The sequence below is a fragment of the Geospiza fortis genome, unplaced genomic scaffold (genome assembly GCF_000277835.1).
Source record: "Geospiza fortis unplaced genomic scaffold, GeoFor_1.0 scaffold1207, whole genome shotgun sequence".
NCBI lineage: Eukaryota > Metazoa > Chordata > Aves > Passeriformes > Thraupidae > Geospiza > Geospiza fortis.
Window position 1 is genome coordinate 16,047 of NW_005054928.1, and position 17,046 is coordinate 33,092.

At 37.8% G+C, this 17,046-nt stretch overlaps 1 protein-coding gene across 9 annotated transcripts in view; it reads left to right on the forward strand.

Moving 5' to 3' along the window:
• The window catches only part of LOC102034258 (AN1-type zinc finger protein 5-like), a 22,433-nt gene extending 5,856 nt beyond the window's left edge, over positions 1 to 16,577 (forward strand). For 2 of the 9 annotated variants that reach the window (XM_031065614.1, XM_031065617.1), the window contains exons 2-8: positions 273 to 377; positions 465 to 628; positions 1,016 to 1,127; positions 1,935 to 2,032; positions 5,040 to 5,099; positions 13,846 to 13,971; positions 14,958 to 16,577. In XM_031065614.1, the coding sequence (XP_030921474.1) occupies positions 472 to 628; positions 1,016 to 1,127; positions 1,935 to 2,032; positions 5,040 to 5,099; positions 13,846 to 13,971; positions 14,958 to 15,106 (702 nt within the window). In that variant the 5' untranslated portion in view covers positions 273 to 377; positions 465 to 471 and the 3' untranslated portion in view covers positions 15,107 to 16,577. The remainder of the gene's footprint in view (positions 1 to 272; positions 378 to 464; positions 629 to 1,015; positions 1,128 to 1,934; positions 2,033 to 5,039; positions 5,100 to 13,845; positions 13,972 to 14,957) is intronic. The other 7 variants (XM_031065620.1, XM_031065618.1, XM_005431325.2 and 4 more) reach the window with 7 other exon arrangements.
• Positions 16,578 to 17,046: the final 469 nt, after the last annotated feature.

Consider the following 17,046-nt stretch of genomic DNA (forward strand, 5'->3'; position numbering starts at 1 on the left):
GGAAGGTGTTTTAACATTTGATTTTGTTTTCTCATTATCCCACTCAGGTTTAATTGGTAATAAATTAATTTTTCCCAAGTTGAATCTGTTTTGTTTGTGATGGTAATTGGTGAATGATCTCCCCTCTCCTTATATCAACTCATGAGCCTTTCATTGTCTTTTTCTCCACCTGTCCAGTTAAGGAGGGGGAGTGATAGGGAAGCTTGGTGCACACCTGGTATCCAGCCAAGGTCAACCCACTAAACTATGATAATGTTTTTTACCTCTCTTAGATGTTCCTGACAATGTTACTTATCAATACAATTGAAGTATTGAATTATATATTAACATCCATATAGCCATCTTTAAAAATGCTGATATCACTTTTTGTGGGCAAGGTAAGCAGACCTACTTTAATTTTATAACCCTGTAATCGATTTTGGTGAAATGCCAGTTCTTAATGCAGTTCTTGGTTTTATTTACAGAATTGAAATGGCTCAGGAGACAAACCAGACCCCAGGGCCCATGCTGTGTAGTACAGGATGTGGATTTTATGGAAATCCTAGAACAAATGGCATGTGTTCTGTTTGCTACAAAGAACATCTTCAGCGACAGCAGAATAGTGGTAGAATCAGCCCAATGGGTAAAGGTTTGAGACGTGGTTTTTTTTGTGTGTGACTTGAAAACATAATGTATAGGTGATGAGATGTATTCAGGGGATCTTCTGATAGCTGCATATTAAAACTATGAATATCAAAGGAGATAATACTTTAAATCACAATAAAAATGCTTTTTTATGTAATGTATTCTGGCCCACTTGGTGTTGAACCTTAAGTTGAATTTTTACTTACTCTCTGCTACAGTTGTGTTTTTATACAATCCTTGTGTTTTGGTCATTAACAATATAGCCTATATTAAGAAGATGCAGTAGAATGAGGAAGGATTTGAAATGGTTCATAACTGTATTAAAATCTGCTTGACTAACTTGTATTCTATGCTTTGCTTATAATTAACTTCTCAAATTTCTGTTATATAGGGACAGCTAGTGGTTCAAACAGTCCTACCTCAGACTCTCCATCTGTACAGAGAGCAGATGCTAGCTTAAGCAACTGTGAAGGTACTGCTAGTAGCACATCTGGAAAATCAAGGTAAGATTATAGAATCATTTAGGTTGGAAAAGAGCCTTAAGATAATCAAGTCCAACCATTAACCTGACACTGCCCAGTCCACCACTAAACCATGTCCTTAAGTGCCACGTCCTTAAGTGCCACATCCACATGGCTTTTAAATACCTCCAGGGATGGGGACTCAACCACTTCCCTGGGCAGCCTCTTCCAGTGCTTGACCACCCTTTCAGTGAAGAATTTTTTTCTAATATCCAATCTAAACCTCTCCTGGCACAACTTGAGGCCGTTTCTTCTTGTCCTATCCCTTGTTACTTGAGAGGAGAGATGAACTCCCACCTCGCTACAGCCAGGTAGTTGCAGAGAGCAATAAGATCTCCCCATAGCCTACTTTTCTCCAGGCCAAACACCCCCAGCCCCCTCAGCCGCTCCTCATAAGACTTGCTTTCTAGACCCTTTACCAGATGAAGGTATTATTTTGAGGTTTGAATGAACTGTGAGTATATAGCAAGTTAAAGTGATGTTGCCTTATTACAGAGAGTTTCTGCAGAGGAAAAAGTGACAGTGCACTTTACAGTGCTTTATGAATCTTTATAAATTAGGACTAATTAGTGTTTGGTATTGGACTACTACATTTACAAGGACATTTCTGGTTTATCTGGGGAAATATTTGCTACAGCTTGCCTAGTTTCTTCTAGGGAAGAGACATAGAAGTACAGGTCAAGAATGTGTATCAATAATAACTGATCGGGTAGTTTGATGGATTTTGACAGTTTAAGCTCTTATGTACTCTAAACTAATGTAATCACCCATTTCACTGTATGTAAACAGAAATGTGCCTGTTGCTGCTTTGCCTGTAATGCAGCAAATGACAGAAATGAGCATTTCAAGAGAGGAGAAAGTATCACCAAAAACAGACATCGAGCCAGGTATGTTTGCAGAGTAACACTGGATACAACTGGCTTAACAGAAGCTGACAATTTATTTACTTTCTCTTAAGTAGGCATCTCTGTGGTGATTGTCTTGAGGAAATGTTAATTATGAATGCTTCTTGAGTATTAATACTCTCAGAATCAAGACTTACTAGTGCCAGAACATAGTTTTCAGACGTGTTCAATTTTAGTACATAACTTTTGACATTTGAGGAGCATTTTGGCTATCAAACCTTCATTTTTAAAGGTAAGACACTGAAATTGTATCTGGGTGCAAGATGTTCAATTTTGAAGTCAATGTTGATTTCTTTATAAAGCCTAGCAGTACAGTTTCTGCTGACTTGTGGCTATCAAAATGGTTTGTTGCATTTGAAGAACAGGGTTCTTAATTCTATTTTATAGAAGGATGAGAATAGGGCAGAAGGGAATACTTGATTTAAAATACTAACAAAGACTGCTAAAGGGTCTTGGACTAAATGAGTAATCAGTAGATATAACTGAAATGCTGTTGTGTGGATATGGAGTACTTACAGCATTAATTGCTTAGTAAGAATGTTCAATTTTAAAAAGCGAGCTAATTCATGCTTATTATATGACAGTTTATTCAAATGGATATCTTAATGTACCTGTTTGATATCTATAGATATTGATACTTGTTAATTTTAATAGTTCTGAAAGTCTTAAAACATTGAAAGCTGATTTTTAACAGGAAAATGTGTTTGCTACAACTGAAGATAAAATTGCTTCTACTTCTTTTGTGTTGAAAATTCCAGAATGTACCACTCCGCACTGTATACATGCATCTTTGTTTAGGACTGCTGTTACAGCTACTAGTTAATTGCTTGGGTTTTGTTCACAGGTTTTTACAATTTTAGTTGTCATGTTAAGTTAGAATTGTGACATGAAATAAATTACAATTGCTTTTACTATATTCTTTTTTTGTTATGTACAGACTGAGGAGATTTTTGCACGTTTCAGCTTCCTGTAACTTGTGTTATCTGAAGAGTTATTGTATGTAACTTAGAAATTTATACTTTGTTACAATATTTATAAACCCATATTGTCTTGTTATGTATTGGTACCTGAAAAAGTGATAGGCAGGAAAGGAAAACATAAATTGGTAGCAGTGGTCAAGTAATATCTGAATTTTGTCTTATTAAAACTGCCAATAGGGATTTGTCATTTTGCTAACTATAAAGGCCAGTTTTCTATTTATGTTGACTCAATATTCATTTTTTTATAACAGGACAACTAAATGGTAGTGTCACACACAACACTCTATTGATTAGAATAGGAGGAAGAAAAAAATCCCTAAAAGCAACTCAAGATAATAATCTTGCAGCTTGAAACTCGGAGTTGAAACCAGTAAAAGCTCTGTTAAAGCTTGCGTAGAGATAATAAGGAAAATGACTATGGAATTTAAAAGTTTGGAAAACAAACTTCTATAACAAAATTGTCTTCCTTAGTACATATCATTAAATTCTTGAAACAGTCTTCAGCTGATCTAAAAGTTAACTTGGGAGCAGATTTTAGACAGCACAGAATAGTGCCTTTGTCTGCTGTTTTTAGATTACTAAGGGTTTATCAGACATTTAAGATACAGCGAGTGTTTGCTGTATTTACTAGTATATTGATCCTGTGTCTTGCAGTCAAAAAAAGCTGGCCTCAACTTTTTATAAATCCCTATTGTGTTTGGGTTAGTTTCTTTTTTTTCCTTTCTCTTTTTCTGCAGCATCCAATATGTGTTGGTCTCTCTTGAGGAGGAGCTGAAACAATAGTAGATAATTAATGTCACCTTGTAAAACGAAGCTAATGCTTTCTATGAGATGTAATTCTCTAAGCTAATGCCTGTCATGATGTTGGTAATGAAAATACTTTAGTTTTATCTGTAGTCTCACCTTGGCAATTGAATTTCATAACTGTCTATTAGATGGTAGGTCTGGAACAAACAATGTAGCCTTCAAGCAAAGTAGGTTTGGCTTTTTCTTTTCTTAAGCATTATGAAGACTTATTCTCCAAGTCAAAGTTCTAAATAGTTAGGTCTGCACAATTGTCTTTAAGTCTGTGGGCTAAAAGAATACTCTCATGCTGTTTGGATTTTAAGCATCTGATTCCAGAGGGTTCTGAAGTTGAATAAAATTAATCTTAACAGGCTTATATTTTCTTTAGTTTTTCTCAGGTTGAGGTTGTAATCTGGATTCTCATTTAGAACAAATCAGGTCTGAAGGCAATGAATCATATCTTAGCATTTGAAGGAAGAAAGGCATAACAGATATAACTGGCCTAGTTGGTTATCATTTAAATGTCTAACATACTATATTTTAACTTCTAGTTTCTTAGTTCAACTTTGTTGCTTGTTGTAGTTTTGTAATTGAATTGTGGCATGTGTTGAGTTGCTTATCTGATGAACTGTGTAGAAGTCAGTGAAATGTAAATACCTTTCTATCAAAATTCTATAATTGGACATTAATTATATAATGCATTTTATAGGCTTTTGATCTGCTTCTGCACTTCTTAACTAAGGATTTAATTTTTGTTCAGTTTTGACCATAGTCAGAATATACCCAAAATATTCTAGAGATATTGTTCATATTTGTGGAGTTTTTTCCCCATGTTAACTTACAGGAATTAAATGCCAAAAACCCCTTATATATCTAATTTACTTTCCTTGTGTTGATTATTGCATCAGAGCAATACTAAGTTGGTGAGGCATAGTAGAGGCCTCGAAGAAACCTGTTTTGTTTAAGCAGATTTTTAAATGGCAATAAAAGATTCATACAAGAGAGCTGACTTGCATATTGAGCACTAAAACTCAACTGTTGTGAAAACAAATATATTTAAATAATCATATTGTATCAAGTCATAGCATATTTCTAGCATTTTTGTGGGTCACTACCTTTCTGAATAAATCTCTCAGGGCTGTTAGTGTTTCCAGACTTAATTAGTCTAGTGTGCATATCAAAAACCTTATTTTTCTGAACCCAGTAATAACTTTGTTTTACAGAGCAATGTGATGAGTTATCACTGAAGCCACAGCTGTGCAATAGTGCTGCCTATGAAGAAGGTGAACTGGAACTTGAAATGTATATGGTCTTGTGTAAAATAAGTGTTAAAATTCTTCCACAAACACTGTTAACTTAGAGTCTTATTCCATCCATGTTGTAGGTTGCTCTTCCCATTCCTGAATGTTGTCATATAATGAAATTATTGAGATGATGGTTAGCTCATTTTTCTTTTGGCTCCATACCAAGCCAATATGATGTATTATTTTAATGTTCAACACCACAGCTATCTTACATGCTGTTAAGGGATGCCCTCACTTATGTTACAGATAAAACCAGTAGCTATGAAATTTACAGTGTGTTACAGAGAATATTCTGAGTAATATGCTGAATATCTTATGAGCTATTGAATGTTCAAGATGATAGATTATATTGCTTGCTTCTTGTTTTAATATCTGATTTGTTTTCAAACATGGCTATAGTATTTAAATGTGGGTGCTATCTGTAGACAGCTCCTTTGTGGCTGTCAATAAAATCATCGGATATATCAACTTTGTCTTGTGTCAAAATTACCTTTCCATTTCCCATGTCTGCTGTAGCTCAAGTAGATGCCCTCAATTGAAACAATTCTGAAATGGAGCTAATAATCTTGAAGTCTTGAAGCTGTCTATCTTGAAGAATAAGTCTGGAGACCAAACTGCTTGTTGTGAATAATGTGCTGTCATATCTTTTTGAGAGATGTGCAAAAGGCATCAAGTCTTGATGGCAGCCAATCTAAACCATATTTTAGTGTGATACTTAACAGGGGTATCTGTTATATTGATGTAAGAGTAAAAATATTCAGTGTGCCTGTTGAGCATGTGAGAGATTAGTTTTATGCTGCAGAATAATTTTATCCCAGTTCTTTGGCATCAAATTGAATATACAGTTTATTCTTTAGCATTTTATCATGGACAGGTAGATCAGCATAGCAGTTGCAGTTTCTAAATAATAAAATATTTATTCTCAAGTTTGATAAAGCATAATAAATACTGTCCATCTTATTGACTCAAACTTTATATACAAGTCACTTGTGTTAATGTGCAGCACAAGAATTATGTAATTTGTAGTATAGTCTTCAGTTCTGGTGCTGTGGAAGTGCTGTATGTTTTTCTGATGACTTTTGGGTGCTCTTTGTCTATTACCTTTATCCCTTCTTCTGTTTTATTTTTCCCAGCCTTTCTGTGGTAGGAATTGGGGTTTACCTTCATGTAAAAGTAGTTAGAACACTTAAAGCTTTTTTTTTAACGCTTTCAGGCATTTCACTCTTCACTGGCATGCTTACTGCTTCCTATTACTGTGGAAGTTAATGCATTTTTTTTAACTGGTAAGGTACTATTTTGGCTAATTTGTTTGAGTATACAGGAAGCTTTTAAAACCTTGCTGTTACTTTAGTAGTCCTTTCTGGATTAATTTAATTTATTGCCAATTTAAAAAAATTGAGCATGATAGTAAGAAACAAAGAAAACTAAAAATGCCTTCCCTTCACCCCTTTCGTCCTAGACCCATCTTTACTTCCAGACTCTTCTACCTCCTCTCCCTATATTCTGAGTAATGCAGGAGGAAATGGTTGCAGTCAGTTCATAACTGTTGTCTGCTGTTCCTTCCTTCTTGCACATTTTACCTGCTCCAGCATGGGTCCTTCACACAGGATACAGTCCTTTATGAACTGCTCCAGCTGTATTGGTTTGTGTAAGGAAAACCACTGTCAGTCCTGACAGTCTAGTTACAGAACCACAGAATGGGTCAGGTTGGAAGGGCCTAGTGGGCCATCTGATCTGACCTCCCTCTTCAAGCAGGGTCATCCTGGAGCACATGGCACAGGATTGTGTCCAGGCAGTTCCTGAATATCTCCAGTGAGGGAGACTCTACAACCTCTCTGGGCAAACTGTCCCTGTGCTCAGTCACCTGCACAGTAAAGAAGTTCTTCCTCATGTTCAGGTGGATCTTCCTGTGTTCCAGTTTCTGCCCAATGCCTCTTGTCCTATTGGTTGTCACCACCGAGAAGAGCCTGACTCCATCCTCTTGACACCCTCCCTTCAGATACTTATAGACATTGATGAGATCCCCTCTCAGTCATTCCTTCTTGAGGCTGAACAGGCCTAGCTCCCTCAGTCTTTCCTCATAAGAGAAGAGCTCCATGTCTCTCTTGTACTGAGGAGCCCAGAATTAGACACTACTCCAGATGTGGCCTCATCAGGGCTGAGTAAAAGAGCAGGATCACCTCCCTCAACCTGCTGGCAATGCTCTTCCTAATGCATCCCAGGATTCTGTTGGCCTTCTTGGCCACAAGGGCACTGCAGGCTCATGGACCCAGTCCTCCTCGACCAAGGCAGTCTTCCTTCTAACATAGCTTTACCTTGGTCTCCTGGGTCAAAGATCCCTGAGCGCTGATCTTGTCAGTGCAGACTGATGCAAAGAAGGCATTCAGTAACTCTGCCTTCTCTGAGTCCTCTATCACTGGGGTCCCCCCTCCATTTAGAAATGGTCCCACATTATCCTTAGTTTTCCTTTTATCACTGATGTATTTGAAGAAGTCCTTCTTGTTGTCCTTGACATCCTTGGCCAGATTTAATTCTTGATGGGCCTTGGTCTTCTTCATCTCATTTCTACTTTGACAACCTCTTTATATTAATTCCAAGTGGCCTGATCCTGCTTCCACCTCCTGTGTGTTTCCTGCTTATGTTTGAGTAATTACAGGAGTTTTTTATTCATCCATGCAGGTTTCTTGTCCCCTTTGCCTGATTCCTTGCTCATTGGGATGCATTGTTCTTGAGCCTGTTAGTACAGTGATTATTGCTTTTTCAGAAGTCTCAGAGTCACTGTGGGTTTAATACTTTGGAGTCAGAGTAGCATTAGTCTTCCTATTTGCAGGACCTTTCTTTGTGTCAGTTGAACAGTTGTCATGCTGTGGCTTGTGGTTTACTTCTAATCATAAGTAATCTTGCTGTTCTCCCTCTGTCTGCTTTGAAGATGCATCTTACTTTCTGACTGAATGACGTAAATGTTCCCAAATATACAGTGCAACAGTTGTATTTGTAGGGGTTTTGTTTGTCTTTTTATTTTTCAGGCACTTTTTGTACTAGGATTAGGTTGATTCCTTATCCTAGCAGATTTATGATAATAGAATTGTAGAATTGTTTGAGTTGAAAGGGACCTTAATGATCGTATAGTTCCAACCCCCTTGCCATGGGCAGGGAACCTTCCACTATCCCAGGTTGTTCAAAGCCCCATTCAACCTTGCCTTGGACACTTCCAGGGATGGGGCAGCCACAGCTTCTCTGGACACCCTGTGCCACGACCTCCCCAGCCTCACAGTAAAGAATTTCTTTTTAATATCTAATCTGAACCTACCCTCTTTCAATTTAAAGCCATTCCCCCTTGTTTTATGACTACATGCCATTGTAAAAAGTCTTGCTCCAGCCTACCTGTAGGCCCTCTAGGTACTGGAAAGCTGCTCTAAGGTCTTCCCTGAACCTTCTCTTTTCCAAGCTAAACAGCCCCAACTCTTTCAGCCTGTCTTAATGGGAGAAGTGCTCCAGCCCTCCTTCCTGAAGCCTTTCAATGGCCCGTCTCTGGACTTGTATGAACAGGTCCATGCCAGTGTGCACTGGTCTCCACTTGGACATTGAGTTGTTGACCACAACTCTTTGAGTGTAGCCATCCAGCCAATTTCCTATCTACCAAGTGGTCCATCTGTCAACTCTGCATCTCTCCACTTTAGGGACAAGTATGTTGTGTGGGGCAATACTAAATGCTTTGCATGAGCCCAGGTAGATTTTTTTTTTGTCACTCTTCCCATATTTGCCAATCCTGTAACCCTTTCATGAAGATCTCCATGATTTGCCCTTAGTGAAGCCATGTTGGTTGTCACCAATCCCCTCCTTATTTCCTACGTACCTTAGCATAGTCTCCAGGAGGACCTGCTCCATGATTTTGCCAAGCGCTGAGGTGAGATGGACTGGCCTGTAGTTTCCTGGGTCTTCCTTATTTCTGTTTATAAAAATGGGGGTTATGTTTCCCCTTTTCCAGTCAATGGGAACTTCGCTGGAGACTGCCATGACTTCTCAATATGATGGATAGTGACTTAGCCACTTCATCCACTAGTTCTCTCAGGACCTGCAGATGTATCTCATCAGGTTCCATGGACTTGTGCACCTGCAGGTTCCTTAGATGCTTTCAAACCTGATCTTCTCCTACAGTGGGTGCCTATTTGTTCTCCCAGTCCATGCCTTTACCATCCAGGTCTTCATCCACCACTACCCCTAAGTCCTCTTATACAGGGATGATCTCAATCCCTGCATCCCCTAGCCTGTATTGATATTGGGGGTTGTCCTGACCCAAATGCAGGACTTTGCACTTTGCCTTGTCGAACCTCAGGAGATTCACATGGGCCTACTTCTTTAACTTGTCCTGGTCCCTCTGAATGGCATCCCCTGTGCCTTTTTTGTTGTTCCTGATGGCACTGCATTTTACACTGCCTGTGATTAACTTATTGTTGTATTACTTAATAAAATTAAAAAATCATGTCCATTTCTGGAAACTTCTTTTTGCTCCCAAGTTCTTCAACCTTGTAGCAGGAGATCTGGTCTCCTAAAATTGAAGTGAAACAAACCTCATCTGGTAATCTGAGCTGGTAGTTGGCAAGAGAAATAACCTTGGTGGTGAAGAGAGCTACATGCCAACAGGACCTCTGTTAAGGCAATAAATCATGTTCTGGTGATAAAAGGCTTTGCTCCATATGAATAGGGTTATTGGTACTGAGGAGGCAGGTCTGCAGGTGACAGTAACAACCATTTTCCTACCATCGTTTCAGCTTTTGTCTAGTGATTTATTCCATGGGACTTTGAGTACTTTGCCTGATGATTAACACAGTATGATTTCTGGCGTAAAATTTGTTTAATGTGTAGTAGAGGGAGCTTTTTGTGAGAAGCAGTTGTCAGGATAGTATCTGATGAATGTGGCTATTAATGTCATGTCAGAAGAACTAAAACTTATATTTCATTTGAGATACAGTTTGATGAAAAAATGGGGGGTTGTTTTTATGTGTGAGCTTTAGTTAAAGGGTGTTGTCCCTGTTCTAGCTGTTATGCAAAGCTACTTGGAGGACTTCATTGTTGAAACCCATTATTAGATCTAACTCTGCTGGCATAAAAGTGGGTGGATGCCTACTTTTTGCAGGTGTTATCCGTGTCAAGTAATAAATTGAACAATTCTGATTTAGGGGAACCTGTGAAATCTCCTTGTGTTGGGACCTTTTAGTTGCCCATTTCTGCATGTTACCTGCTTTTTGTTTTTGGAATATGTTTTTAGTTGTGGAGGAAGGATCCTGTTTGGCACCTCTTTTTGGAAATGGGCCTTTGCACTTTGGATTATCATCATTGCTTCCTAGTTCCCAGGTTGCTGGTTGTGGTGGTGAACACCTGTCAGTTTCACAGAGTTCACAGAATATTATGAGTTGGAAGGGACCCACAAGGATTTCAAGTCCAGATCTTAAGTAAATGGCCCACAGAGGAAGCAAACCTGTTACCTTGGTGTTACTAGCACCATGCTCTTACCAACTCAGCTAAACTCAGGGTCAGTATATTTATGTAGAGGAGGAAGTAAGTTTATTTGTAGTAGTTGGTAACATTTTGACTTAGATGGATTTGTTTTTAATCTTTGTACTGTGACACAAAATTATCTAATACACTATCTCTTTGTCTTGATGGATCAGTGAGCTCAAATCTGGTCACTGCTGCACTTGTACTGCTTCTTGTGAGGTTTGTTCTCCATTGGTTCAGGTGGTTCCTACTATAAGTACATCCTATAGCATGTAACTCCAAACCCAGATTACAACAGTTTAAAGGCATATCCATTACAATCTCTACCCTTGATCCCTTTGTACCAGGCCATAGGGTTTAACATTGCAATGAACTCCTCCCCTTGCCCCTGGTCTGACTTGGATTTATTCACGGACTGCAGTCCCTTAGGAGTGTGCCTGCTCCAAGTGGAGCTTTATCTACAAGCCACAGTCTCTTTATGGTATACCTTCTGCTGCACAGCCTTATCCATAGCCACAGTTGCTTTGAGGTGCCCCTGTTCCAGCATGGCCTTTTTCATGGGCCACAATTCTTTCAGAGATGTACCTGCTCCAGTGTGGCTTTACCCACAGCAACAGTCCCTTCAGGAGTGTACCTGCTATGTTACAGACTTATCCACAGCCACAGATGCTTCAAGGTATTACCTTCTCCAGAGTGGACTTCTTGAGCCACAATCCCTTTAGAGGTGTACCTGCTCTGGCACAGATGTAACCATGGTCACAGATGCTTCAGGGTGTCCTGTTTCCATGGGGACTCATCCACAGGTCACAGTCCCTTTGACTTGAGTTCACACAGAGTTCCAGCCTGTCCAGCACAGCAGCAATGCACTGGCCATTTGCCAGCCCATGTGCATGCATGGTCATTGCTGTTATCAGAATGTTTCCAGGCACAGCAGAATAAGATGATAAGCAGTGAAAGCAAAAAGCAGCCACTAATGAGCACTAGAGTTTATTTTGCAGTCAGGCAAGCAAGCCCATGGCAAGCCCAGGAGCCTGCTGATTACTAGTTAAACAGCACTAACAGCTATAAATTTGACCTAGCACATTCCAGTCAAGTCTGTTGTTATCTCAAACCCTTCAAGCCCTTTGTTGGGTGCCAAAATGGTCTGTTGTGGTTTAACCCTGGTAGGCAGCTAAGCACACACAGCTGCTCACTTGCTCACTCCACCAGAGAATTGGAAGGTTCCCTTTTTCCATCTGCCATAACTTATAACTAGCATTTCATTTTAAACAGACTGGTAATACAAAAAATCAAAAAGGAGCTTGATCATGCTGCTTGATTTGGGAAATGTTTAATCAATTTCTTAATTCCTGTCAACTAAGGTGTGTGGTATCCAACAGGTTTACATTGTGGTGTCAGTGTTTTTAACCTGATTTTTTTTGGTTATAGGCTTTCAGCTAGAATATCTAATACTGAACACTACTTTCCTTGGGGTTTAAAGATGAGTTCAAAAGGTTATATCTGTTAATTTTGAAAATATTAATTGTCAAGGCAAAGGAATTGCTTAACTTAAAAAAAAAGAAGCTGTTGAAATTACTCTGAAAAGTATTAATAGCAGTTATGATTGTAGTGCCATACCTTTGCTTTTTATTAATAGCATGCTTAAGTATGGAAAAAACATTATATATCCAAGACTGGATAGTATTGTTGTCCTCAGAATTAGCAAAATAGTGTTAATGCTGAACTCTTCACACTTTCTAGAAGAATCTATAGAATATTCAAAAGTAAAGTCAGTAAAGAGCTTGAGTTGTTCCCTAGGACTTACAGCTATAATATTGTATAAGAAAATACTGATTCCCTGTATAAGACTTTTTGGGTATGAGCACTGAAAGTTCCTTGTTGCCTCTAAAAGTTTGTCACTACTGAATCTTGTTTACAATCTGAAATATGAACTGACTGGAGGCTCTCTTTGTTCACTTCTACAGTGAATTGTGAAATGGGGCTTGGATCTGTGAGGCTTTGTGTTAGTAATGATAGGCACACGAACATAATACAAATAAAATCTTATAAGAGCAAGTATTAATAGTAAGGATAATAAAATGTTAACTATAAGGGGTTCATGATGTTGAAAAAAATCCACTTTCAGAATGCCATGCTTACTCATCTAAAAGCATCTCAACTAAGAAATCATATTTGTGAGCATAAAGTTGGTTACAAGTGAGTCCTTTAAACCTATAGTCTCAATCATTAATTATGGAGTATATTTTATAGTTTGCTCATTATTTTTAAGTCATTAGATGTAATCATACAATTGAGTGTCCAGGAATACTGAACAGGGACAGACTCTCTGGGTTGTATGCATTAAAGTTTGTATACAAACACATCTCCCTTGTGTTTCTTCTGCTCTAATTTGGGTATTTAAAGGATTTTTAAAACAACTGATAAAAAATTTAATTTTTCAAAGAAAGCTAACAGATCCACAGAATGACCCATTTTTATCCTGCATAGAACTTGGATAAAAAGTGAGAAATGTAACCAAAAGTGTTCATGACAAAGGCAATTGAAAAATAAACCATTTTGACTCAAACTGCTTGATCATTATGGTTGAATATAGTACAAGGATACTGATATCCAATGTAAATATGTAGTTGGTTTTTTTAATTACTGAAGAAAAGTGTCTGAAATAAGGGCTTTTTTGAGCTGTGTGGCTTGTAGTAGTATACTTGGTGTATCACAAAATCAGTGGTTTGAAGCTCAAGAATGTTAGGTGGTGTACTGTTTGAAGTTTTAGATCATCTGACTTTGCAAGTATAATGGCAGAGTAACTTGGTACTATGACAAAAAAGCATTACTGTAAATGTCATTCATTTCTAAAATATGGTCCTATTGACTATTTTCCACAAGTATCCCCTCTGTTCAACAACTTAGACAGTGTTGTTATTGTTTTAGATTAATTTAAACTGGATCATATTACTTTTAATATTGTGTGTACAGGACCTATATGGGTGTATACAGGTGATAACACTAGGTATGCTGTATTTTCTAGATGATGGAACAGTGGGGAAAACTTGATAATTTTCTGTAGAGATAAAAGGGAAGTTAATAGAATACCTATTCTACTTACCACTTCAGACAATAAGCTTCAGGGTCTTAGTAGAGGGGATTTTACTGTTAATAAATACAAACATGCTGGTGAAGTCAAGAAAAGGAAAAAAATAACCTTTATTTCTTTTGCTTGCTTTAACAGTTGTTACTCAACCAAGCCCATCAGTTTCTCAACCTAGTACTTCACAGAGTGAAGAGAAAGCTTCTGAACTGCCTAAACCAAAGAAGAACAGATGTTTCACATGCAGAAAGAAGGTTGGCCTTACGGGTATGATAGTACTTTGTTAATATTGAATAGATTTATATTATTAGTTGCCTCTTACTAGATTGTCTTGGTTTGAAAAGACAGGTGTCAGCTAAGGAAGGCAGAAGCCTCTCCTGAAATGGAAAATGTAAACCCCCTCCCTCTGAATTATTATAATTTTGAAATTAAAAGGCTTTCAGGCAAAGATATGGGAATAGGAATAACAATTCTTTACTAGGAAAACTAAAAATACAAATGTAGTAGTACAAACAAAAAAACCCCAAACTACTGACAGAGTCAGAATACAACCTGACACCATGTGGGTCAGGGTGTTGGTAGCAGTCTAATTAAATGGTGACTGCAGTCCTCCTGGAGTGACAGATGTGGTTCTGTTGAAGCAGTGATCCTCTAGAAGGGTGTAGTTTTCCCCTGAAGGTGTGGTAGTGGTGTAGATGGGCCTGGTCTTCCTCTGGGAATCCAGTGGAGAAGACAGCTGCTCCTCTGGGAATGCAGTGGGAAAAGGCTACTCTGGTATCCCAAAATCTCTGATTATATCCAGGAAGGAATGCTTGGCTCCTCCCCCTGGGCGAGCATCTCACAATGGGACGATATAATTTTATCAGTCATGCAGTGACACTCAATGGCCCATTAACAGAAGATATTTCCCAGAGGGAGGATTGATTTGTGGAAGAGGTAAAGAAAACTGCCCAATTAACAGAAGATAACTGCCCTGCCTCTGACAGATGGCAAATAGAATACACACATTATCTTTCAATCCAGGACATAGATTAAATTTGTTGAAATCTGTAGGCATTAAACTTTTGCTTGCTGTCACAAAATCCATAATGTTAGATCCCTTAATAGAGTTGATATTTGAAAATATTCATTCCACTTAATCTGTTTGATACAGAAGATGTACATAGCCCCTTTGAACTGGGTAAACCCTTAATTTATAGCTTTCTTAAGTCTGAAGCTTCCTAGTGATGTTGTTTTTCCTTTTCTTTATACAGGGTTTGATTGCCGATGTGGAAACTTATTTTGTGGACTTCACCGTTATTCTGACAAGCATAACTGTCCGTATGATTACAAAGCAGAAGCTGCAGCAAAAATCAGGAAAGAGAATCCAGTTGTGGTGGCTGAAAAAATCCAGAGAATATAAGCTAGTCTATTTGTGAAAAGACTGACTTTTGTTTTATTTTAATATGCCCTATGAAAGCATTAAAGAGCAGATGCATGGCCATTTTCCTTTGTTCTCCAAAGTTTTAATTTTAGCCTTGTCTGTCTTAATGTTTTTTCACAATATTTGGGTGTTTGTTGCAGGCCGAATTGGATAGATACAGTCCTTGAAAATGTATATGCTCTCCTCAGAATATGATTGGATGGCTAGAACCTGCACAGGAATACACATGCACAGAACACAGGCTCTAGTTCACATGTGCTAAATATATGTTTACTTAATGTTTGCCGCAGATCTGCCTTTTGAGATGTTCAAGGTGTTTATGACTAGCCAAAGACTGTGCCTGTTTGGGAGAAGGATATGTCTGAAAGGCTGATGGTCTACTTCTATCCATTTGAAATCTTATTTTATTTTTAGTTTCCCTGCTCCATTGTATTCCAGCAGAATATAAGACATGTAGAGGGCTCTACCATCCAGTAAGATGAGTGTTGGTGCCATATTTAATAAAAAGTAATTTAGCAATTGCAATGAGAAAAATGGGAAAAAATCAGATATGTATGAGAAGAAAACTATTTTAGAACAGATAACTTTAGAATAATGAAAATTATAATAATTTCCCAAAGGAAATGTCCTGTTAGAAACTTAAGAACTGTTCTGCAACATTTGTCTGCATAGCTAATAATGTTGTGTAGCACAATATTGTGCTAAGATTGACTTAGAAAACAAAAACTATGGGTGGTATTTTTAGACATACCACAGCAACTCTATCAAGTGACACATGCACCTGTGTAAGTTGCAGAAGTATTTGAGCAGTTTATTATTCATGTGCTTCTTAAATTCAGCACATTCTGGGTTCAAAAGATTATTAGGAGCTTTTTCAGTTAAAAAAAAAAGTTTTAAATGTAACAATTGTTGTGTATGGGAATCAAACTCAACATGACTCCTGTAGACTTAAGTGGGAGCTGGAACCACTCTTGGAAGGCTGCTTTATCATTTTTAATTGTATTTGGGTGTAGGACTGCAGTGTTCTTGGGTGTATTGCATGGGGTCCATTATCTACAGCTTTGTATAATAACTAGAAAGGACAGTATAGTTCACTGATGCTTGTCTGGTAAAATAATTTCTGTGTTATAATGGAAGGGGGCTTTGTGATGTATGAAACTTGTGGTGGTTTTTTATATAATCAAGTATAGTGTAGACTAGTGTTGTAATGCCTCTTCATGTATATGTACACAAGATGCTACTTATGATTTTTATTGCAGTGTTCAATCTTAGTTTTTTAAATCACTATTAAAAAATCAAGCTTTTGCTTTAAATTTTTTCTTTCAATTTAGTTATCAGATATGCAAGCATGTACAGATAGTTCATACTTAGGTATTGCACATAATCACTCTATCCAGCATCTATGCTCTGCTGTATTATGTAAATAATAAAAATCATGTACAGAAGGAAATACTTTTTGTGGTAGTTCATTGGTTTTAGTTATTGCTGTAACTTAAAAGTGGCCCTGTGGTGGTTGGGATACAAAACTAATACTATAGATTTTTTTTTTCTTAAGCCATTCTAACCTCCTTATTTCTTATTTTGACATACTGACTTCTTTAAGATTACTTGTTGAGGTCAGAAAAGCATGAACAGCTGGAATACAGGTAACTACTTGATGACCAGATAAAGATGTCAGCAAACAACAATGTGCTTAAAAGGGAATGAAGGAAATATTAGTAGTGAACTTGAAAAGTTTCTGTTCTGTTGTGGGTTTTGGGTTGTTTTTTTCTCCTTTTGGCTACAGAAGTTATTTCTGGTGGATCTGTTCTAATACAGCCAGTGTACTGACTGCATTGTTTTGTTAAAATCTTCATCAGAAGGCCTGGGCAGAGCTGTCAGAGTCTGTATCCAAATATGAATGTCATATATGCCATACA